The sequence below is a fragment of the Penicillium crustosum genome, assembly GCF_028827405.1.
Source record: "Penicillium crustosum strain IBT 35664 chromosome Unknown utg000002l_segment0_segment0, whole genome shotgun sequence".
Lineage (NCBI taxonomy): Eukaryota > Fungi > Ascomycota > Eurotiomycetes > Eurotiales > Aspergillaceae > Penicillium > Penicillium crustosum.
Genome location: NW_026623123.1, coordinates 7,014,510 through 7,026,542, shown reverse-complemented (window position 1 = coordinate 7,026,542; position 12,033 = coordinate 7,014,510). Strand labels below are relative to the sequence as shown.

Genomic DNA, 12,033 nt, shown 5'->3' with positions numbered 1-12,033 from the left:
CAACACATGCTCATGGCATTTGCGCCTAACAAGATATACGCAGTCGCTTGTCGAAGTCTTACCTGGCCCCTGGGAGAAAGTAATATAGGTATGGTGATTGCGTGCGTGGTGTAGTCCCCCTCAATATCGCGAAAGTCCTGCAGATGAATTGTGGCCATGGTCCAGACGCAGACGATCATGTCTGGTACTGCATTCATGCACCATTGTTCATGATTTGGAACAACAGCATTTAGTAGACGAAGCATGATGAAGGTACTTCCAGCGACCATTATGCTCTTTGTCAACCAGTGACGGTATGCGGGCCACACATAGAATGCAAACACCCACGCCTGCTCCACAGCCATGTAGAAAGCCGGCCATTTCCCATATAGCAAGGCGAGTATAGTAGGAGCAAGACACCATGTTATCAACCAACGGACGCGGGCCTGCTTGAGAGTGATAAGACCAGATGGAATTGGTCGGTGAGGCTTGTTTAACTTGTCCTCTTCCACGGAAGATGTTGTGTTGGCAATATCGAATATGTAAACCCATATAAGACATGTTATCATCACATTGAGTGAGGCTACGGCTCCTGCTGTGAAGGATACCGGGTGAACAAGAAGCCTCGGGATAAATCCTCCAATAAAGCCAGCCAGATTTCCAGGGAAATTGTTCTTGCAGAGAGCCCATGTAATGGCGCATTCACGTTCAAGGAGCGTGGAGAAAGGCGAGTCCTGATGGCATGATTTTGGGTTATAGCTGGAAGATCAGCATCACAAGAAAACTAGGAGACTTCAATTAACTGTAGTAATCTTCTCTTACTAATTATCTGGAAACCTCCCCTTCGAAGGAAGAGTTTTGTTGACGGCAGATCGCAAAACGATTGTGGCTGGCATAGTGGAATAGCGAATAGGTTGTGATAAGGGATTAATGAATCTTTAAGCCGTTGATATGCCTTTCATCCGTCCCGCCTCCTTCATATATGTTCTGCTACGCTAGCCTTCATTATTGATAACTATGTGGGCCATCCCGCTAGGATCACTGATGTTTCTCCATCTGTTACCCGAGCCATGCAGGTTCGTGCAGGATATTTCACCGCTTCATTATGTTATTTTTCTTTTAATACGTCATTCGTATTGTGGATGGGATGTAAGGGGCGAATTCTCACTTGTAGAAAGACTAAAGTCCATTGTGACTGTGCGCTTGCAGCTTTAGCCATCTGGGAGGTGATTATTTCAACACTAACACTACGTATCATATCAAAGATCATAGGTGCTCACCGATTTGCGGAAATATTGTACCTCTGTGTCCCCGGTTGACATTTTGTTGCGCTACATGAAATATCCCAGTCAAACTAAACCACTGCCAGGAGCGGAACAGCAGCCTCATCTAGGACCATCCCCCAAGCTCTATATTGGGGGGGGAGGGGGGCAATTCCAAGAGGGGAGCTAGTTTCATGAGGATGGGGGTAGTTTCAAGGAGTTTTGGAAATTATCGTTACAAGATACATCACAAGTAGAATGGGGTGGATTCTCCACAGTAAGGCTTCGGCTTACGAAGGACAGAGGATCAGTTGATACCGGACCAACTTTGCTCAGCCCTAGCTAATCGTACGCCAGCCGCAATCAATGGATTTTGTAGAAATCATAACGGCAAATTCATCAGTATCGCGAGAGCTGCAAAGTTCAAACCTTTTTTGAAAGGTATTTTGAGGAAGACTTTCTTCAAATCATATTGTAGTAATCAATTCAAATGAGATCTAGTCAGAATCTGATGATAGAGGAATGTACATAAAAAGCCGATACGTTTACAAACCTGTGGCTTATTTTCCTCAAAGATTGTGAAATCGAAGCTTAATCGGAATTTTGCAGGTTGGTGCCCAATCCAACGCTCGAACCTCTATTTTATGTGACACAAGGGTTGATGCGATTCGTACTATCTACTCGCATTACTGCAGAGGAGGGACTTCATTTGCTAGGCAACACGCAAGGATAATGGATAAACTTAAGCAAATAGGGCACCCGCATAATGTGAAGAATACATATTGTCCTGGATTCGGGGTTCCATCTTCTAGACCTTGTCAATCTGCATTAGGCTACTGTAGAGCCCACTCGCGGCGCATCTCGGTGGCGCTAGCATTATAATTCTTTTTTAAAAAATAAAATACTAGTACCCCTAAGAATGCAACAATAATTCTCGAATATTTTATTATTAAATGCATGACGTTACGTATTGTGTTTGATCAGATGAGAGGAGAAATCTTTAGAGGTAGCGTTGTAGTCATAGGCTTAAGTGGCTTAAATGACCTAAAACCGCGGAGTCTTTTTCCCGAGTGACTAGTTGCTTTCTGGCTAATATTAAGTATCTAGATATATATTCCCCCTCTCCTACCTTATAGCTAGGCTGGTCTCTTCTAGTATATTACGTATATCTTGTTCGATCTTATATACATAAAGGGAATAAGCTTTTTTACTTATTGAATTTGGCCGTATACTCTAATCATTGAGACTGAACTTATTAAACCTTTATTTAATATGCGGTTAAGAATAACCTAAACTCGAATTTTGCTCTAAAACATGTCTTTCTTTAGCGACATATAGGACATAAAGCGACCCGGAAACCGGTTATCTAACAAGTTCCTTAAGTAGGTTATTATCTGACTATTACCAATTGCTCTCTTTACTAAAATAGACCGATTTAGCTCGCTGGATATCGACACCGATAGATATTAACACTGCTTGACTTGCATAAAATAAAATGAATACCTACATGAATAACCTGTTGGCAAGCCAAATATAGTTGTGTTAGAATATTCAATACAGCTATAACATGATGACATAACCAATCAAGAGGAAGACACAAGCTGTACCTAGAAGTGGTGGATTCTGTATAGTGTTAAGGATAGCCTCCCCCGTCTTGTCCTTTATCAGTTCTTGTTTTAGTGCATTTGACTTCTGTAGTGATGTGAATGTTCCGGGAATGAATAAATATCCCGCAAGTAACATCTAGTGTGCCAAACTGGCGAGAATATTATATTCCTATAGTACCTAATCTGAATCAATAACCATCTGTATGTAGCGAGTTTGATGGAAATTATCACGGTAAGTCATATTTTCGAGAGTATGCGGTCTTGGTTTGTCCATATTTCCTTTTTGTTAATAGGAAACCGTCCAATCCTTTCGTTAGCTTAAAAAGCGAGGACACTAAAACGGAACGATGATTGATCGGAATTCAGTTAAAGTTAGTGAGTGGACTTATTCTTTCACTAGGAAAAAATTGAAAATACTCCTTGACTTTACCAAAGGCTACTCCTCATTTCCAGTGTATCTATAGATAAATTACTAGACATTCCTTGCCGAAATGGGACCGACTAAGTTTGGCTATTAGAACACAGATAGTATAGTTTTAAGAATTTCAAATAGAAGATTATACCATGTGAACTACCCTTAATCAGACTAGCTATTAAACGATCTTCCCTTTTACCTTGGATTTGCCTAAGCTTTCTCGGTCTTTCAATCGCCCTATCTGCCTCCCTTATTCTTTATATGATGGATATAGCATAGAGCAAAGAACAGTTGCAGAGCTAAGGCCAATAGAAGCGTTCTAAGGAGTTAAAAAAGCTCGCAAGCTTCCCATTTCGTCGCATGGCTCAAACTCCTATTCAAAAATCTCGATCCTATGATATACAAGAGCTCGGACTAGTTGTCTGATATTTTGTTAGACTTGTACTGTGCGGAAGCTGTGGAGTATTAGATCTCATTTCATCGGCAATAGAGGTTGGGCCTGTGACGATTAGTATGAAAACTGGATTCTACCGGTTTGCTCCGCATTAGTTTACCGAGTAGCCTGAAAACATTCATTTCCAGCTCATCAATAAGATCTTCTAAAGATTGAGTCCATGTTCCACTTATCGATATCCTCCGGGCTAGTTAGCGGGTGACATCCATCATGTTCTTTATGCCTATTGAGAGATTATCAGGAATGATCTTGTCCCGTGTTTTTAAATCTGTGTTGAATAGGAAACATGACTTTGCCCATGGTTGACGTAACCTTACGGCGATATTTAATTTTGAGCTGATCTAGGAATTCTCTGAGAAAACTGCTTGTCTTTGAAAGCATATATCAAATGATACAAGTGCGTCATGTACTTATCTATAAGCCAAATAATATAAATCTAAATCCCATCAGTCACTGCTGTACAGAGCTTTGAAATAACTCCTCCATGGTTTCAGTTAATATCCAATAATCATGATTCACATTAGCGGCTTCAAAGCCGCCAAATTCATAACCAGCTTTGATCCGCCATTCTTCTTGTGGTTTATTTATCCTCCATTTCCATGTCTCGTGAGATTGCCTGAGGCGTTCGCCAATTTTTACCCACAAGCAGAGCTGGATGTAGACCAGTCAAGCAAATACACGCAATTGAAACCATAGCGCCTTCGAGGATCATCAAGGCTATCTCGTCGTTGGCCAATTTACTGTCAAATCCGCCCTGGAGCTCGGCCACTCGGAATGAAGATCGAATCAATATAGTTAGAACGGCAGATGTCAAACCTGGTAATCAAACTCGAGTCAGTGGAATGCCCATAGAAGAGATCGAGGTGATATACATACCAAGCAAAAACGATCTCCTCATCCAGCTTGCCGGCCGTTCCTGAGTAGGGGAATGCAGGCGTCTTCCTCGTAAAACTCGGACTCCATACTCAATCGCTAGAATAGAGAACACTACCAGCGAGGCAACCTGAAAGACCAGGCCAGCGATCATGATGTTGACACCAGTATCGCGAAGTGACTGTTCATCAGCGATTGAAGTGATGGCTCCACCGGCCGCTTGCAAGATCAGGGAAATTAAATCGCAAGTCACGAATAAGTAGGTGTAGGTTCTTGGTTTCAAGCGTGAGAACTCTTCGCCGTAAACTGTAATAATACGACCGAGGCATAGATAGATTCCAGCTGTGAAGAATGCTGGGGCAATGGTGAGACATATCAAATACCTAATGTATCACGCCTCGGTCAGCATATATTCAATCATGTGGTAGGCTCAGTAACTTACATCAAGAAAGAATCGAAGTTGAATGGGTTATCATGTAAGAGAATTCGGCCCAAATATCCTATGACCTCCAATATAAGGCCCGCGGCCATTGGCACCATGAAACTCCAAGATCGAAATACGATGCCCGTACCGATCTGTCCAATGAGTAAGATGGCGAAAAGAGCGAGATAAATGATGTTTCCAGCCACGTTAGGCTGATACTGGATGTAAGCATCACTTAACGGACATGTTTGCAAAGTGCAATCATCTGGATTGGACATGATCACGTATAGTAAACAGTCTTGGAAGATTAAGTAGGCTTAAAGGAAGTTTGAAGACAATGAGTGCTGCGATTGAATTGATAGTAGCGAATCCATGATAGATTCGTCACTATTTATGTGCAGACCCAAAGATGTTTGACGCTGCCTATCCTCAATCAATAGTAACTATGAGGCTGTGTGAGTATTTTTAAAAATTCAAATCGAGGTAATCTCACTACCAAATCCTTCGAATTTATAGTCAAACCAATAATCAACGCTGCCATGAAGATTGATACGAGATAGTGGATCCCAAGTTAAGCCGTTGCCTGGCGGGTCACCGATGCCAAGACTTTTGCACTTAGACCGTGTCCTTGTCCTTGTCCGTGTCCTTGTCCTTATCCTCTTCAACTCGCCCGTTTCCTTGTCCTGATGTACTTTTCACCAGGATAGATTAACTATACTCAATTTGGAACATGGCATCTACGTCAGGACACATCAAAACGTGTCAAAACTGTGCTCGTGGCAAAATCCGATGTATCCGAACCTCGGATTCCTCTATCTGTGATCGGTAAGTAGTGAAACTCGATCATCATTTTTATACTCAACTATAACCATATTCTAATATAAGGTATTAGATGTCGCCGCCTTGATAAAGAGTGCTATTTTAGGGCCGCTCGACCTCGCTACAACCCCGCTAAGAAGGGGACGTAAGGCTCCCAAATTCCATCTGATTCGTGACAGTGAATAAGAGCTGACGGAAGCTTAAAAAATCAGACGAGTCGAGGCTCTCGAAGCCAAAGTGGATCAGCTCTTAGCGCGAGTCGTTAATAACCAGCACAATGAACACCAGCCTGATGTTCCTTTAGCCCTGTCTGACCCGGAACTTCATTCCATCCCAGATAAACCCCGAGATGTTATTGATCGCGGGATTGTGAGATTTGATGATGCCGTCACTCTTCTTGAATCTTTTCGGGAAACCTTTATGCCATGTTTTCCATTTATCTTTATCGCACCGGAAGTGACGCTTGCTCAGCTGCGAGCGGAGAAACCGCTTCTCTTGCTGGCTATCCTCAAGGTCTCATCATACAAAAATGCAGCCGCTCAGCAGATATTGGAAGAAACCTTCCAAACGGCAGTTGCTGATCAGATGATCTTCGCCCATAATCCATCCATGGATGTATTGCTGGGACTCCTTGTGGCTTTGGCATGGTGAGTCTAATTTAAAGTGGTTTTATTGAAGACGGCACTACTGACTCAAAGCCTCAATATCCCAGGTTGCAGCATCAGTCTCAGAATGAAAGATTTTCCAGCTACCTTCATCTTGCTTGGAGTATAGTCGGTGATTTGCGGCTTGACCGGTTGTCGGAAACCCAATCATTCTATTCACGGATGGATATGAGCAAGGTCTCTTCCGATGAAATCAGCAGTAGACATTCGGTGAACGAGAGAAGACGAGCTCTGATTGGATGTTACATGCTATCCTCATGGTCAGTAACAATGCCCATATCTCCCTAATATTACTGACTGGGTATGGGTGTGTGCAGTCGCTCGACAATATTGCAAAATGATCGCATGATGACTCGGCTGCTATATGTTGAAAAGCATGCACTTGAATTACTATCAAATGCTGAGACTGCCAGTGATCGCTGCTTAATACATTTAGTAAAATTACAACAAATCTTTGAACGGATCGATGATGCTGTGGTCACTACTGCGAATCCAGTACGAGAGGTTGATATGCATGCATTCCAAACCGAAATCGATGAGTACAGAACGACCTTGCCGGCAACGTTTTCGGACAATTGTAAGTGACACCGCTTGTGAGTTTGATTGATTAGACTGGAACTAATACTAACTCAACGTCCACAACATAGCCCTACTACAATTTCAGCTACACACTCTACAATTGTTTCTATGCCAGGCTTGCTTATTTGATAAACATGAAACACCCAATCATTCGGCTTCGTCCGCGCCTCGCTCCCATGCAGACTTAGGGCTCCCACCACATCTCCAAAGTGGTCACCAACCGTTAGACTTATCACCCTTCCAGGTTGAATTTCTCAATCGCGGCATGACTGAAGCAAAGAAATTCTTTGATTACGTTTTCACATTTGCTCCGGATACTTATCGACTGATCAGCCATACGCAATGGCTTCAAACAGGCTTTAACGTGGTTCTAGGCTGCAAACTAGCCGTCACGGGGGCAAAATACGCCCCACGCAGTCCACATGTTCGTGCCCTATGCTCGGCTTTGAATATGCCACACGTTCTGCGGGCCGCGTTGGAACGGATCCAATGGCTCAGCAAGGGCAGAGCGACTGTAGATGGGAAACAGCACTCTAAATACTTCTACGAGGCATGGCTGTGGCATATTCTTGAATGGTTCGAGCAAAAGTATCACATGGTGCCCTCTGAAGATACGACCCAAATACCTATAGGATTACCCGATGGCGGCCTCGGACCGTCTACTTTGGCCAACAGCGCAACCTCGCAGGATGTCCCCCTAATGGGTGAAAATTATGGCGCGACACAAGTAGCACAGGTAGATGATACTGCCTTATGGCCGGACTTCCTCTGGAATATAAGCACGGATGACATACTCAATGGGTATATGGGGTTTCCGGATATGCCGTATCCTACATTACAGCCTGGATATGACGTGCCACTGCCATGAAAACAAGAGACATTGACATTATGCGAATGCACAACACCCAAAGAGACCAAGTAAAGAAACCAAGAGCTTGTCCCCGCGGTAGCATCGCTTTAACTCAAATTTGTTGCTGTTTACACCAATAATATTTCTTGACATATTCGCACCGTGCAAAGGCTCCAAGTGGGGAGACCATGGAGTAGAGCAAGGAAATTTACCTAGAGGTATTCATTCAGTCCCCCATACATCACTGTTCGCCGTCCCTCCGCCCGCATCATAGTATAGATTTCTCTCTCTTTCTGCCAAGAAATCTGCGCTGATAGCATGAGATGTCGTGGCGGACCGGAGCATTGATTTCGAGGCCCCTCGCCGTGATTATCACTGGTCAAGTATCTCCTAGGAAATATGCACCTGCATCAGAATGGATAATTCTCGCCGCTCGGCTTTTCCTCTCCGTCCATCGAAGGAAAGAAATAACGAATAAACTCCTCGCTAATTGGGTCATAAGGGAAATTTCCATCGCCTACAGTTTGTTCTTGAGTACTTGGCGTAGATAAAGATACAGGCACCCAAGAACCCGTGAGATCCGCGTCCTTGGTGGAATGATTCATGGTATGGCTTTCATGAGAGAGTATTGACGATGGATATTGACCATTGTAAGGCAAGTCCTGTTTACCGTCAACGCCTCCATCCCGCTGTGAAGGTTGCACAGGGCCGACATGATCACCAGACAGGTTATGACCCTGTTTATTTGGAGGATGTGGTATCTCGCCATCGTCGTACCCCATGCTAGACACCAATCGACGAACTGCACTTTCACAAAGTTGCCATGCACGATGTGACGCGATGCAATGCGTGGACATCATATGAAGCCACCGGACAGATTTATTCGCGGACCGAATCAGACTGCTTTCTCGGCCTGGCAAGTGCACACAGCGAAACGACAGCTCCAAAATTATGACCGTTGCTGTCTGCATTATGTAGTGAAGGAAACACCACCATGGGCAAAACTTATATAAATGGGCAGTATTCGGCTCGTCAGGCAACAAATCGAGCATGTTCATAGCCGATTCCAGGGTCATGACAGCCATTTCGTGGCTAAATCCTTGGTGGTCGAGACTCCTCCGTCGTTTGTCATCCTGATGTGGCATGTGTCGGCAGAGACATGGCCGACCTAGCACGATGCGTGTGCTATGGTAGTGGAATGCCAAGTTTGTTTTTGCCCAGTAGGTCTTCTCGTTTTCTTCTTTCATAGAAGTGAAATCCAGTCCGGGTGGAAGAGTCGATAACCATGCATCGACGGTTGCCTTCAGCCGACTAATGCTACCCTTAATATCGTCCCATGATACCGTCGCACTCTCCGCTGAATAAACGTGGTCTAAGATTTCTTGGTTCACGACTGTGAGATCACAGGAGTACAAGAAATAAAGACTGGAATTGACTGGCAGACTTTGAAGCCACGAGCGCCCAGCTAGTGCATCTTCAGTCTGTTGACGATCGGGATAGCGAATGTGTGGGCTAGTCATAGCCATGTCCACTTGTTTTTCTCTTATATCGAAGTTATCAAGAAGCAGTCTAGCTGATGGCTCGGACAAATGATGTTCGTCAAAGGGAAGAGGTAGTTGGGTGGTATACATATTGGTCGAAATTGAGGTTGCCCGACCAGTCATTGAGCCTAGCGTGTGTTCGACCGTGTAAAGACACCACCAAATGCGGCAGCCTATCTCCTTCGACACACCCAGCATTTTATGGCAACTGCTCTTCAGGTTGATGCCAAGGGAGGTGGCTGACCGAATTGCTAGAGCTGAGATTCTCCACGCCCTAGATTTATCAGATTCATCCGATAAGGAAAATGGCTTGATGAACTCACCTATTAATCTGGTTTGTAGATAGCATGTGAAATGCAATTAGGCCCTCTATTTGCACTTGCTGAAGATCGGGATGTTCGAATAAACTATCACCGCCCATGCTCAGCATTCTAGCTCGTGTTAAGTAGAAGAGGTGGTCTTTGATGTCCCTCCGCTGTGTCGCATCACTGTTATATAAGAATTCCGTTGCAATGGCGAAGATCATGTTCAATATTGCCATCCATTTATCACCCGCATAAAATATATCATCGAAGAAGTCTCTATACTGGGTGGAAAACAGAGTGCTATTGATGATGGGGAAATGCGGATGAACTGCGACCAAATATGTTTCAAACAGATTATCTGCCACCTGTCGCGGAGGGACCCAATACATTTGCACTGGTCCAGGTGCATCAACACCAAGGTCATCAACATGGTAGTTGACCGTGGATGGAGAAATTTTGTCACCGGGGTGGTCTTTGGGTATGGCCTTTGGCGATTGACCGCGATTGCGCTGTTCTGCCTCTTCCTGCACCCGGCCCATCCAGGTAATCTCTGAGCTCTTGCCCATATACCCAGTAGCCCGGGAGCTTTCTGTTAAATTGAGGTCTTCCTCGACTCGATCTACCGCTTCCAATGAACCGATGGAAGAAGGTGAACTGGATCGCTTGGACGAGCCCATCTGGCCTTCAGGCGTGTCAGGTGTTCCATTTGACATATGGCCTGAATTCGAGTTATACTAGTCGAAGTTTTAGTCAAGGGCAAGACTCCAGGTTATTTGTGATATGATGAGCTCCCCACCTTCTGGAGTAGATCTTCAATGCGCTTGGCAGATTGGCCGTCGACCACATTTCCTATCTCTTTCAACACAGTCTCGTAGCCCTGTACTTTTTTACGAAGATCTTCTATTTCTCTAGTAGTAGGTTTAGCTTATGTCTCAATTTATTGCATGTAAAAAAAACGATACGGAGATGTGGTTATTGAGATAGATGGGTTATTTTGGTTGTCTTACTTTGTGGTTTTCTCGCGCGATTTCAGCGGATAAATGCACGGAGTATTTGTTTCTTCGCACAGCCTACAACTTGGAGTCTTGCCGTTGCATTTTATTTTTCGCTGGCGACATGATTCGCATGCCCGTGAGACTCGTTTGTTGGATGGTGGTGGGACGATGAACCGTTGCCGGGGGATTGCGACTTTCATGGCAAAGTTTTCCAGCCTGTAAATATATGTTGAACAAATGAGGATATCAGGTATTTTGAAGGATGTCTTGATCTTCGGTCAAGAAATGATGTCACGTTGCCTGGCTCCACGCTCCACGCTCCAGCTTTCTGCAATGACATCATGAAGTTGGATATGCTGAAAGTTCCACTTATCAACTATATTTAATGAATAGCAAATATTTCAATCTCAGATAACAATACTTAAAAAATAGTCAATACGGAAAAAAAAAAAAAAAAGAATAATACAAGTGAAGTGTGGCTTTTACATGAGTCTACGACATTGTATAACCAAATTTGGAAATCATGAGTTTCAACCTTGGAAAAGAGGTTTCAAGACAGTTTTCAAACAAGTTTCATACAGGTTTCAAGTTACCGCCGCATTCTTTGCTCCGTAACATTTCATTCACTTTAGTCGATTTCTCTCAATTTGTAGTGCCAAAACTCTTGCAAATCGACTTCGATTCTATCTGAGACGATGAACCCTTTTTGTCGTATCTTGCGAATAGTGCCCAATACTTTTACCTGCATATGCCTCTCAAAAACGTGAATTCCGGCCATTCGGAGAGGAAATAACAAGAGAACTGCCAGGATACATGTATCCGAGAGAAGAGTTTGAGACAGATCCAGAATTGAGGCGACATGTTTGTCAACGTCACTCTGGTTTAGCTGAGGGATTGTTCGTGTCATCCAGCATGAATAATATGTAAAATTGTTGCAATGATATAAAAGAAGAGCACGGTGAACGATGATAGCCAATTGGGTAAAGGAATCTTCTGGTAACCTTTCCAAGTGGCTTTCTTCTTGCCAGTTGAGAAGTCTTCCTTTAATCTCCAGCCCTTCTAGGGCAAGAGTGTCCAATCTGGGATCAGATGATCTCAACTTTTGAGGAACGCTCTCAATTTTGTCAAAAAGTCTAAAATTTTTAGCAGCACCCACCAATCAAGTTATTAAAATCGACTTGCCTTTTTGCAAATGTAGAAGTCTGTATCATGAGCATGAGAATTTTGTTCATGAGATCTGGCCAGCTTTCCTGCGACAAACTCCA

The 12,033-nt window shown here is 43.8% G+C and overlaps 4 protein-coding genes across 4 annotated transcripts; 1 reads left to right on the top strand and 3 right to left on the bottom strand.

Annotated features, from left to right (window-relative positions):
• Positions 1-10: 10 nt before the first annotated feature.
• On the bottom strand, positions 11-875 carry N7487_006189 (uncharacterized protein; the record flags this gene model as incomplete). Its single annotated transcript, XM_056873936.1, has 3 exons — positions 11-25; positions 63-738; positions 802-875. 3 exons carry the CDS (start codon positions 873-875, stop codon positions 11-13), a joined length of 765 nt encoding a protein of 254 aa, XP_056731656.1.
• A 3,422-nt stretch (positions 876-4,297) lies between these two features.
• On the bottom strand, positions 4,298-5,292 carry N7487_006188 (RTA1 domain-containing protein; the record flags this gene model as incomplete). Its single annotated transcript, XM_056873935.1, has 3 exons — positions 4,298-4,533; positions 4,594-4,973; positions 5,033-5,292. The coding sequence occupies 3 exons, from the start codon at positions 5,290-5,292 to the stop codon at positions 4,298-4,300; spliced, it is 876 nt and encodes a 291-aa protein (XP_056731655.1).
• A 452-nt stretch (positions 5,293-5,744) lies between these two features.
• N7487_006187 (Zn(II)2Cys6 transcription factor) lies at positions 5,745-7,945 on the top strand (the record flags this gene model as incomplete). The annotated part of the gene is made up of 6 exons (XM_056873934.1): positions 5,745-5,839; positions 5,907-5,978; positions 6,046-6,480; positions 6,546-6,758; positions 6,816-7,075; positions 7,146-7,945. The coding sequence occupies 6 exons, from the start codon at positions 5,745-5,747 to the stop codon at positions 7,943-7,945; spliced, it is 1,875 nt and encodes a 624-aa protein (XP_056731654.1).
• Positions 7,946-8,337: 392 nt separating this feature from the next.
• Positions 8,338-10,486, bottom strand: N7487_006186 (fungal specific transcription factor domain-containing protein; the record flags this gene model as incomplete). Its single annotated transcript, XM_056873933.1, has 2 exons — positions 8,338-9,742; positions 9,792-10,486. 2 exons carry the CDS (start codon positions 10,484-10,486, stop codon positions 8,338-8,340), a joined length of 2,100 nt encoding a protein of 699 aa, XP_056731653.1.
• Between the last annotated feature and the right edge of the window lie 1,547 nt (positions 10,487-12,033).